The sequence below is a fragment of the Phodopus roborovskii genome, unplaced genomic scaffold (genome assembly GCF_943737965.1).
Source record: "Phodopus roborovskii unplaced genomic scaffold, PHOROB, whole genome shotgun sequence".
NCBI classification, from domain to species: Eukaryota; Metazoa; Chordata; class Mammalia; order Rodentia; family Cricetidae; genus Phodopus; species Phodopus roborovskii.
Genome location: NW_026126433.1, coordinates 11113246 through 11125787, shown reverse-complemented (window position 1 = coordinate 11125787; position 12542 = coordinate 11113246). Strand labels below are relative to the sequence as shown.

The following is a 12542-nucleotide window of genomic DNA, read 5'->3' as shown; positions in this document are numbered from 1 at the left end:
GAATTAGAAGTATTCAAATGCCCAAGAAAAATGGGGGGCAGCTCATTCACTCCACCACAGATTCTTGTTTTCAATTATGTTTAGTTTTAGAAGGTCTGTCTATTATGATGATGATGATGTGGTGGTGGTGGTGGTGGTAATGGTAGTGTTTTCAGTTGTATATTGAAACAAGTTGTCCATTTTTTTTCATTTTTGTTCATCTTTTATTCTAATTTGTAAGCTCAGTATGCCTAATTATTTAAGTTCCTTGTTGACTCTAATGCCTGGCTCTTATTTGATTAAAGTCTTCTCTTATTGTTTAATCATTTGCATCTGAAAAAAAAGATAGCTTGTGTAGCAGCAGTGTCAGGAGGCTTACAGTGTTGTTCTTTCTAAGCTTTGCAGCAAAGGGGCAGCTCTAGGGAAGCCCTTTGAAGCACATGCCGAAGATATAGCAAGTGTGGCAAGTTTCATTGAGACCAAGCTCGTCACATGCTACCTTCGTATGAGGAAGCCTGACCTTGCCCTGAACCATGCACACAGGTAAAATGAGCATTAATGTCTACAGGTGAGAACTATGCACACACATCTGGGTTTACCTGGTCACCTTCCACTGTGTCTTAGTTTAAAGACAAATCCCAGAAATTATATGCTGTCTGATTTGTGAATCTGAACAAATCATGAAGCCCACATAGGGAAATCTCTATGCCTAGAGGAAGAAAGAGGCCCAGAAGTGACTGTTCACAATGCAATGGCAAACTGTATGAGGAAACAAAGGAAAAGGAGAAGGTAAGGAAGAGATGTGCTGGTGAGGGAAAGAGGAGCAGGAGAGATGGGGAAGGAGCACATGGGAATCAGACTGTGGCTATTTGGTGTCAACATGGATGATTCAAGGGATGCTGGCACCCTCAAGACAGCTTTCCAAAGGCATGGAATATTATCTCTATCCTCAAAGGTTTGCATTTCATGTATACTTCTACAGAGTTCTGTGTGGTTGTGTAACCATGTGCATTTCTAAAAATCTCCATGGTTACTGGGCCTACCTTGCAGGCTATGAAAATGTAGCTGTTTCCTGAAGGTCTTATTCTTACAATGAATAACCCATTGTAACCTGCAGCAATGATGAATGGATTGTGCTATACTGTTCATCTGTCCCTTTCATTGAAATTGTGAATGTTCCTTCTTGCCTGACTTATAGCAATTTACTGGGATTTTTGGTGCTTCCCATTTTCTAATCCTACACCCCTTGTGCAGTTTTGTATACAAATGCCAGAACAGGTGTCAGTGTGAAAACCGAATCTTCTTCTTAGTACCCACCATCTTAGTGTCCGTGTAAGTGGGAGACCTGCCAGCATGAGGAAAGTCCACTACAAACCACATCAGCTCTATGAATGAACTTGACTTGACAAAAAGGACTTGATTTGACAACAGGAACCTACAAACAATAGGCCTGACTTAACAATATGACCTACTGAGAACAAAAGCACTTAGAAACTCATAAGATAACCCTCTTGAAAAAAGTTCACCCATGTAAGAAAACTGCAGAGTCTAAAAACATATTCCTTTTGACTCCAAAGGAGAATTCTTCCTTCACTAGTCTATCTGGCAACATTTTATGCAGTCATATTCCCAATATCAGGATGCATGACCTTTCAAAGAATATTGTTCTATTTCCATTTGAAACAGGCAGTAGAAGAAACACATATTTCAATATGTCAAAAATATTAGAATGCCAGGATTATTTGGGAGTACAATGTGAAAAACGTATTAAAATTGAGACTAGTTTTCTAAAAATCCATATGTATATATAAGCAATAATAAGTTGAGATGTGCAGTCACTTCCTTTGTGCTTTATCACACACCAAAAGGACAATCACTATGGAAAATATTTTTTCTATGTCAACACGGATTGAAGAGGTTTTACATCACATTCAATCAAGAAAGTACCTCAAATGGTATGGCAATGTAACAATTCTGTTCACTTTATTAAAATATGTAATGAAAATAAGAACCAAAACTCTGTAATTCAAATGGAAGGACAATCAGGGGCCACTGTCCCTAGTGATGGAAGAATGAACTCACTGTTTAGAATAAGACATTTTCTGTTTTGAAAATAGGGATGTTGTTTCAAGACCTCCATTACTGGGGTAAATATGATGATGATGACAATAAATCACATGATATGTTGAGACTGACTTTGATCTACTGTTTTCTGCTGTAAAACAGTTTGTATGTCTATGCCTGTCTCTAAAGGTGAACATTAAGTAATAAATGTGAGCCAATAGAGATTAAATGCTCAATTCAGACAATAATGTATCAAGAGATAGCAGTCATTTTACTGAGCATGTCACATGGATGAGAACTACAGAGGTAGTACACATGGTTTTCATAGTAAAACATTTGCAAAGTTCCCAGGCTTAAAAACCAAAGTCTGACATATAATCAACAAATACATTATATAAAATAAATTAATTAATCAGGATATTTTATTTATAAATAGCTCACAACTATTAGTTACACTCTGCAGAACTCTGTATTGTGTTATTACCACATTGTGATAGTTGATATTAATCATGAATCAAAATTAAAATATTCCTTTTGCATTTATTTGCATTTGTTGGAGAGTTGTTCTTTAATTTTATGTAAATGGAATGTCTACTGCATATATTTATCTTGTTAAACACAAAAATTGGCCTTACAACCATCAGGTAGTCCTGCTTCTGGAAAGAATAACAGCATACGCCTTGTCGTGTGACTGCAAAATCTCTGTGTGGTTCTGAAATCAACAGAAATACTTAAAAACTCAATCACCATGTATTGTTAGGTAAATAAGGGATAAAAAGGCTCTATAAACAACTGTTAGCAAAATTTGCTTCCCCCTTTTTCTTCTAACAAAGGCAAGCTGGCAAATACGGATATCACATTTTACTTCAACCCAGAGTTATGCCTAGACACACGAGACACATCAGCTTTACTCCTGCATCAGACCAGAGACACCATTCACTAGATGGTGCCTTACCCATTGCTAAGATTGGTTGCTAATGGTCCTCATATATTAAAAATACAAATCCTGCCACAAAATTTCCTATTATATAATTATATTTTATATGTATAATTGTAAAAATGCTAATGAATATTTCACTTTTGGGCTACTCCCCAATTTTATTGCAATAATGTGGCATAAAATATGAACACTAACATTCCAAGTGTGTGGAAAATATCTAGTTTTGAATACCTTGTAATGGTGTTATACACTTACTTATTTGTTCATGTCTTTAATTCTCACCAGAAACCTGTTTTTGTGCTGAATAATGGACATGTGTCTATAAACAGGAACTGTATAGTTCTTATTTATCCACAGAAACTTCTAACAGAAAGTAAAAACTATATGAATATAGTAAATGTGTTAGTCAAATAGACATTATGATAAATGTCATGAAGAAAATAAGCGTAATTTTATGATACAGTGGCAGTATGATATGTTGGACCACACAAGAGTTTGGAATCTGACCACCTACGTTTAAATTCTGACTTGTCTTCCCACAACTTGATTTTAATTTTTAATAAGATAGGGTTATAATAATAGTACCTTGTTCACAATTATTATCTAATAGTATATTGTAAATAATTAATCATGAATCCATGTTTATTCATTTATTCCAGCCATAATACCATTACTTGTACCAAATGTGTCTTCCTACAGTAAACAACTATAAAATTGGGAAAGATGTATGAAGTAATTCCTCTCAGGCATTAAGTCATTCTCAGAACAGGAATAACCCTTGAAGGAAGGAAGGAAGGAAATACACAATTTCCCAGCTTTTGTTGGACTTTCTTTTCTGCCCTGATATGGGAGGCACAGTGACCCACTGAGGAGGCTTTGTTGAGAAGGCAGGGTTATAAACAGCGGGCTAACGAAGAGGCTGTAGATAAAAGGCAATGTCCACTCGGGCATGTCTGTTGGTATGGTCCTTACTCAGCTCAGGTCTGGGCAGCCATGCTGTAATTATATTATCTCAAAAATAAAAATTAATAATAAAAGTGGAGGCTGGTGACCAGGGAAGACAGAGCTTCATAAGAGGGTTCCGGATGTGTCCATCTGTGCATTCTGAGGTTCTTACTTGGACAGGTGGAATAAACACCCATGAAGAAGATTTTTGCTCCAGAACTAAATGTTGGGATTGGTAGACAAAGATTCCAGCAGTGTTGTGGGGGAAAATGTATTGAAGAGCCCTGAGGTAAAACTGGACCTACCTAGTGAATTGAGTCTCAGGCAAAGACCAGAAGCCAGAACAAGGATAGAAGTAAAGACAGAACAAAGAGGCAGCATAGATTTAACCAGTATGTGGTTGGAGACGGCTAAAGAAAGGCTGCTTGCATGTGAGAGGACAGAGAGGGTAGAAGGGAGGAAGGGAGGGAGGGAAGGAGGCAGGGAGGGAGGCAGGAGGGAGGGGGAACTGGGATCCACATGTAAAATAATAAATTAAATAAAAAAAACTTGAACATAAATTATAAAATGTCACCCAATGTGAACAAGGGAGAAGTGGAGGCAGAAAAATTATTAAGTTCAAAGATACCCTCCACCACATGGTAAGTCTGAGATCCTGTCTCACAAAGCTCTTTTGAAAAGCTTATTCATCAGAGCCACACAGCTAAGCACTGGCCAAACTCCTGGAGGCCAGTTGGAGCAATAATGTGAGCAAAGGGGTCAAGACCATGCTAGGGAAACCCACAGAAACAGCTGATCTGAGAAAGTAGAGCTTAAGGTCTCCAGACTGACAGCTGGGAACAAGCATAAAGCCAAACTATGCCCCCTGAACGTGGGTATTAGTTGGGGAGCCTGGGCAGTCTATGGGACCTCTGGCAGTGTAATCAGTATTTATCCCTAGTGCACAAATGGGCTTTTGGAGTCCATTCCCTAAGGAGAGATACTCTCTTAGCCTAGATACATGGGGAAGGGCCTAGGTCCTTCCCCAGATGATGTGACAGACTTTGATGATTCCCCATGTAAGGCCTCACCCTCTCTGAATGGATGGAAGGTTGGATGGGGAGATGGCAGGGGGGTGTGGGAAAGAAGGAGAGAGAGGGAACTGGAATCAGTTTGTAAAATAAGTTTATTATTAATTTAAATGTAAAAATTGATTTAAATTTTAAAAGCTTCCTTACATGTATAAGTGTAGATATATAATACCATAAAGGCTTATAAAGGAATACAAATATAATTTTATTATTAAATCAAAATATTTTAATGGGGCAATGTAATATTAAATCTGTATTAGGTGATAATAAATTGAGGGTGCATTTTTAAATCTCTAAAGTTAACATTAAAAAACATTTAAAATTTAGCTAGAGACCAAATAATTTGACTTCAAGTTAAAACAATTTTTAATTGACTGAAAATAAATTAAAAAAAGGAGAATGAAGAGGAAAAACAGCTGAAGCAATGGAAAACAACAGTGTGATGGCAAACTCAACCAAATCGTATCAGGAGTTACATGCAATATCTGTAACTTGTAAATTTGAGTCACATGGAAACTGCCAGTCTGAATTATACTGTGTGGTCACCCATATGTTATTTGTGAGAAGCACAGGTTTGTTTGGGTTTTTTAATTTAAATTTGGGCTTATAACATAATTACAACATTTCTTCCTCCAAGCCTCCCTTACATCCTTCACCACTCTCCTTCAAATTTATGGCCTCTTTTTTCACTACTTGTTATGGTATAAGTGTGTGTGTGTGTGTGTGTGTGTGTGTGTGTGTGTGTGTGTGTATCAATCATGCTGGCTGTGTGCCTATATTCTAACTTGCATGTATGTTTGCAGGCCTTACCATTTGGCAATGAACAGTGATTGGTGTGTACATCCCAAATAGTGATACATCACACAACAAACATGAAGTGTCATTTCATATTAAATTTGCTATAACTATCAAGGTATATTTAAATATATATATATAACCAGGCAAAAATAAGACTCAATGTATTTTCAAAATTTTTTAATTCCCCTTTGGTTCATTCTACAGTCACATTTAAATTAGAAAATAAAATTAGAAATCAATAACAGTTAAAATAGCTAGAAAGGCCTTCTAAATATTTGAAAACCAACACTATGTACTGATGGGGGTTGTCCTTCTGTATATATGTTTCTATTATTGGTTGATGAATAAAACACTGATTTGTCAGTAGCCAGGCAGGAAATATAGATGGGGCTATAAGACCAGAAGAAGGCTGGGAAGAAAAGGGCAGAAAGAGACTAAAGAGATGCCAGGTAACAGGGTTAATAATTAAGTGACAGCTAGCCAATAAGAAGCCATCATCTAAACAGCTTATATTCAATATTTCTCTGTGTGCTTATTTGGGGCTTATTGGAACAAGTGAGACAGAAACCTTCATCAACAATGTACCTAGGTAGCTCATGGGTTAAGAATGTAAGATAGTAAAACAACCCAAGGAATGGACTTAAATATCTACCTAGTTATTTACTGGCCTTGACTTTTACAAATTACCTTTCTTTTGTATATGTTCTTACCAATAAATCCAACTCAACTGCTTTAACCCATCACTGAACCTCAGAAGCTGCCCTGTATGTTTTGTTTCACTTCCACCCCAACAAAGGCAGATTTTCTTCCTGGTGAAGGTCATATGAGTAATAAACAGTGTTTCCAAAAGGAGGACTATTATTTTCAGATACCTTTTCTGAGCCTCCAGGTATTTAATGAAGTAGATACTTTGTGAAAGTTTGTGAAAATACAACTTTTCAATATCCATCTCCTCAGTTTTGAGGATAATCAAAATGTTCAGAAGGGTAATATCAGCTTGCAGTGTTAGAGGTTTAAAACAAGCCAATGTGTAAGAATACTAATATGAAGTTTGCAAATCCCTTGATGATCTCAAGAAATAAGGAATCTTAAATAAGATTCCCTCTTCCCTTTTATCTAAAAGTTGAAATTTTGATCATTAAATTCAATACATCAATAGCATTAGATACAAATAACTAGTAATTTTAAATAAATTTAAATAAAAGCAGATCACAGATTTAAACATGTATGCATAAAACACAGATGCACTCCATTTCATTACATAAAGACCATTAGATCTAATAGTAAAGATTAGCCCCAACATGGTAGAGAATGGTTTCAAGACAAAACATATAGAACACAGTTGGCATAAAGTAGGGAAAGGCAGTAATAGAAATGAAATAACTGGGGTAGGACAGGTAGAGGAAGGAGTATGAAGAGGGATAACTAATGCTGATGAACTTTGAAAATTCCATACAGAAAACTAGTATTGTACAGGTTTCCTAAAATATACACAGTTAAAGATATGAAAGGAGCTTAAATAGAACTGCCGTATAATGGTTAGTGAATGTTTCTCCCAGGCACCAGAGGTTATCAAAGTAAAAGTCCAATGCCAGGTATCGATTACCCTTTTTTGAGTGGTTAGTCGGTGGAGGTTCCATAAATCCCCATATATAAACCTGAAGATAACAAAAGTAAGTATGAACTGAAGATACTACATACTTCAGTCATAAGGCTCGGAGAATCAAGCTACAGCCATTCTCCAGTGGTAGTTTGAATATAACTGACCCCCAAAAGCTCATAGAGAGTGGCACTATTAGGAGATGTGATTACTTGATGAAGTAGATGTGGCTTTGTCAGAGGAAGTGTGTCACTGTGGTGGGTGGGCTTTGTTCAAGCTATGCCCAGTGTCTCAGACCACTTCCTGTTGCCTATGGGTGAAGATGTAGGACTCTCAGCTCCTTCTCCAGCACCTTTTGCCTCAACACCATCATGTCACGCCATGATGATAATGGACCAAACCTCTGATAATGTATGCCACTCCAATTAATTGTTTTTCCCTTATTAGAGTTGCCATAGTCATGGTGTCACTTCACAACAATATAAACATAACCCTGACAGCACCCAATAACTAGTTTTTGCATTTCTGGAATGTTCTATGCCTGCTACTGAGGAGAGAAATAATCAACTCTCTTACCCAGCTATTAACCCTACAAATAATAACTAGTCTGGTAAGATATGCTCACTGGTGTAATAATGGCAGGAATGTTATGGGAATAACCAACCACTTCCTAATTGGATATAAAACCTAATCCTCAAGATGGAACTCATGCCAGATACTGTAAACTGGGCCCAAACCTCATAGCTGAGGAGGTCATAAGCCCATACCAGTAATAAACTGCCTCATAATTCCTTATCTTTAGCCTATAGATCAGTGCATCGCTAAATCCTTATCAGAGAAGCTTCTACATAAGAGCCAGTAGATGGCTATTAAAACAGAGACCCATGACTGGTCAATGTGCAGAGAATAAGAGACTGTGTACTGCTGAGCTGTAAAGGGGACACTTTATAATAGTCCCTTGTTCAAATCTTAGTGCTCATCATAGAAGAAGGGGTGTAAAGATTATAGAGCCACAGGTGACAGAGCCAGTGCACACATGAACACACAAAGCCTGTAAATACATCCAGCTGCATTGGATCAAGCCATCAAAATCCCATTATGGATGAGGGAGGGGCTCATTATGTCCCACTCCTAGCTGAGAAGCTACCGGTAGTTGATGGCTGCTAGTATGGGATTTGTCTTTCTTCAGAGACACAGCCCCTAGGGCTGTGTGTGTTCCAATGAAATATCTGACACCCAAACACATACCCACAGCTCTAAAAGTCTCCTACACCCAAACACAATAAGAGCAGTCTGTGGATTTTGTCTTTAGAGAATACATGATGTTGGCAGGAAATCTGGTTGGGAGATAAGGAAGGAATTGAAAAAGTAATAAAGGACTTATTTGATCACCATTATCTGAGTGTATAAAATCCTAAAACAATAAAAATAATTGTATGAAATAGCATTCTATAAAAAATAACTAATAATTTTAAGTGAATTTAACTGAAAGTAAAGTACAATGAGACAAAAAGGAACACTGCCTGCTGGTTCCATTTTCTTGATGTGAGAAAATGGAGAGCTTGTTGACTACCAAGGTTGGTATTGTATATGGGAAACAATAATTTGAAATACAACAAAAGATGTGGAATGATAGATAAATAGGCAGGCAGACAGGCAGACAGACAGACAGACAGACAGATGTGTGTACATATCTATGTCCCCAGATAATTCATGATGTCTTCCTATGAGGAAGCACATAAATGCTTGCCTTGAGGATATCACTATTAATTTTTGACATTATATTGCTCATACGCTTATTTGCAGCTCCTGGGACTAGAAAATCCCATTGCTTCCTACTTACTTCCATCCCTGGTGTACTGATTTCTCCTTTCAATCTAGTAAAATAATAACATCCTATACATATATGTATGGCAGTGTTTATGTTTGTACAGGGCTACAAGTGTGGAGAGAAATAAAGATAAGTTATAGTACTGTCATTTTTAAGATGCCTAGTTGGATTTTTGGCAAGTTAGACACTTCATGTCTTCAAGGAGTTGTGCTCATTTAAACGTTATGTGGGTCATTAGTATCTCTATGTTCCTGTTATTGTATTCTCATGAAAATAAATCTACTATAAAAAAAGATGCTTCCACAGAAGATGACATTAAATACTCCAAGTTTCTCTTTAAATTGTAAAAGGAATATAAAACATGACAATATTCTGTAGAAGAGCAAAGATTATGTGCACTGAGCCAGTATAAGGAACAACCATGACTGTTTCTTGAACTACAAGGTTGACAACATTAGGAAACATAATAGTTGTTGGGTAGTTAAAAAAATGACTCTATGTTGTGCTATCTTATGTTAGTTATGAACAAAGCACTTTTAAAATATGTAAACTAGACCTATCATGTAATCTTAGTAAAAAACGAGGAAGAGATCCTAAATTGACTAGCCTCTTCACTAACTCCAGGAGTGGTTTGCTACATGGTCTTTTGGATCAGAAAGCAACAGGCACATCTCTGAGATTACAGTCATTTTTCTTTTCCTCAAATTTCTTTTGTTTCACTTTATCTTGAACATACAGAAAATCATGCTGTCACTCTGATCCAGTGGGGTTTCCTGACAGTTGGGTACCACTGGTATGCCTTGGAATTTAAAACTCTAAGTTCAGTTACTATATCACAGATTCGCACTTTTCTCATGTACAGTATTTTAGATTTTTTTAGGAAACCTATTTTGCAGTGCTACGGTAACACCACTTTTAAATAACAAGATTCCATGCTAAAACACTCCTTTGACCACATTTCTTTCCACTTTGATTCCTGTACCCTTGCTATTCCCCAAGGATTATCACATGAATTAGTGAGATAGCCTTGTAATGTAGCCATGTAGCCATGTTTATATACAAGGTGGAAATTAAGGGCAAACTATTATTCTGCTAAGTAGACATGCATTCAGAACATCCTTCTAAATATTTATGGGCATATTTACAGATTAATGCTGTAGTCAGCTTGGCCAGAGAAGCTTCTTTGTATAGTGACAGCAGTTAATGTAAAGATTCATAACTGGTCAACATTCTGAGGATAAGTGCTTAGCCATAAACAGAACATCTACATAACCCCTTGCAATGTTCAGGGAATGTCATAGTAAAGGAAAAAGAAAGAATATATGAAGCAGAAGGTGGGGAATAATGCTGTTGTTAAATGCCATCTTCCAGACATGATAAGACCATTTTTGACCATTGTGTTCATGGACCAAGAGTAGCTGTGCTTGCCTAAACAAGCCCTGTGCAGTATTGGCCCTGTCAACATCCCACCATAAAGGGTAGAGGATCTACTGAGGTCCCACCTCTGCATGAGGGTGTGTCACTGAATGTGATAGTTTAAATGAGAAATGTCCCTCCACTATGAGATCAAGCTCCTGAACACTTGATTTGCAATTATTGATGGTGTTGTTTGGGGCAGTTTAGGAGTACAGTCTTGAAAGTTTGCTGGGGGGGGTAGATTTTGAAAATGTATAGGCTCATTCCACTTCTAAAAATCTTATCCCTCTGGACTCTTATCCCTCTGGAGCTAAAACAAACTCTTTCCTCTCATCTCTTTTGGTCAGAATATTGTTTCTGAGCACCCAAAAAGTACCTAATATGGTGAGAGGTTGGGAGCCATTTTCTCCAGGAGTATAGCCACTGGTAAGTTGCCCAAGATCTCACTCAAGGTCCTGAAAGTAAACTCAGTGAAACTCTCTCTCTCTCTCTCTCTCTCTCTCTCTCTCTCTCTCTCTCTCTCTCTCTCACACACACACACACACACACACACACACACACACACACAGACACAGACGGAAGGATGGACGGACGGACAGGGAAGTTTAAGTAGGAATGAGAATGTTGGAAAAAAGAAGGGATGAAAAAGGATTGAGTATGATAGGGGATGAATACAATCATAATACATAATATACATTTATAAAATTCTCAAAATAAGTTTTAAAATGTATTTTTAAAACTAAATGAAGTAAGATAAATTATGTTTATAAGATAATTAAAACCAAAGTCAATAAATTCCAAAAATAATTAAATTTAGCCATCCAACACCCAGGGATTACCAATGACTTGCTGTCTCCAGACCACCCTCAACCTAACAAGAACACAAGCGACAGGAGCTAGATCAAATATCTTCTCAAGAATTTTGAATGGAGAGGGACAAAGGGAAGATAACAGTAATTATGAAAAAAAAAGGTTTTTTTTTTTTAAAGACTCAACATTTTTCTAATATGAAGTTTTGGATGTGTTATTTCAGCTGCACTAGAGCACTAAGATCCAGGAATTCTCCTGCCTCAGCCTTCAGGGTGTTTTGACATGTGCCACATTGCCTGGCTAAGGGAGGAAAGATTTTTAAACACAGAAAGAAAAAGTAAAAACAGGTTATATTGAGCACTGACTCTTTGGCTATAGGAAGGTTCTGAAACTGAATCAGCTTCCTTGAGCCTATTCAGATTGCTAAAGGAATGATAAATATCACCCTCTATTTATAGGAAATAAGTTTTCTATCTTTCAAATGCTCACATTTGTACATTTTCACTATACTAGACCTTCTAGAATACTAATTAAAATACCTCTGGCCAGCAAACCTTTTTGTACTGCCTTTGTTCTGTTTTCCCTTCTTTCCAGGGCTCTTTTCCCTTATATCTAGGTTGACTGCATCTCAGTTTACAAGTGTTTCTCTTGATGTTTTACTTCTCATCTCACCCTTGGCTTTTTCTTTTCTAAAAGTTTATCCTGATCTTAACTCAGAAGCCAGTGTCCATTTGGCCTTTATTTTTCTTGCATGTATATAGAAGTGATTGACAACTGAGAATACAGATTATAAATGTGGTAGACCAAGACTGATTCACAACATTATGTCTGTGTCTGGGTCCTCTCTTTTTCATGCACAATGCTAGTCATTATTGGTCTGTTCATGGCTCTTGATTTCCCCATGACCATTGGACAGCAGGCCAGAGGTACTGATGCACATTTCCCATGCTGGTGGTTCTACCAAGAGCTGTAAATAAGATGTAACAGAGACTTTTTCTAGAGGAACTTATTCACAGGTTATGTTAAGAGTGTTAAGAGGTTTTTTCTTCCCCCCTCCCCCCCCCGCAGTTCTAAATTGCATTCTGATGA

At 37.2% G+C, this 12542-nt stretch overlaps 1 protein-coding gene across 1 annotated transcript in view; it reads left to right on the top strand.

Moving 5' to 3' along the window:
* Spata16 (spermatogenesis associated 16) overlaps positions 1–12542 on the top strand; it is a 265426-nt gene that overhangs the window by 68989 nt on the left and 183895 nt on the right. The window contains exon 2 of the mRNA XM_051185905.1: positions 377–522. Coding sequence (XP_051041862.1) covers positions 377–522 — 146 coding nt within the window. The remainder of the gene's footprint in view (positions 1–376; positions 523–12542) is intronic.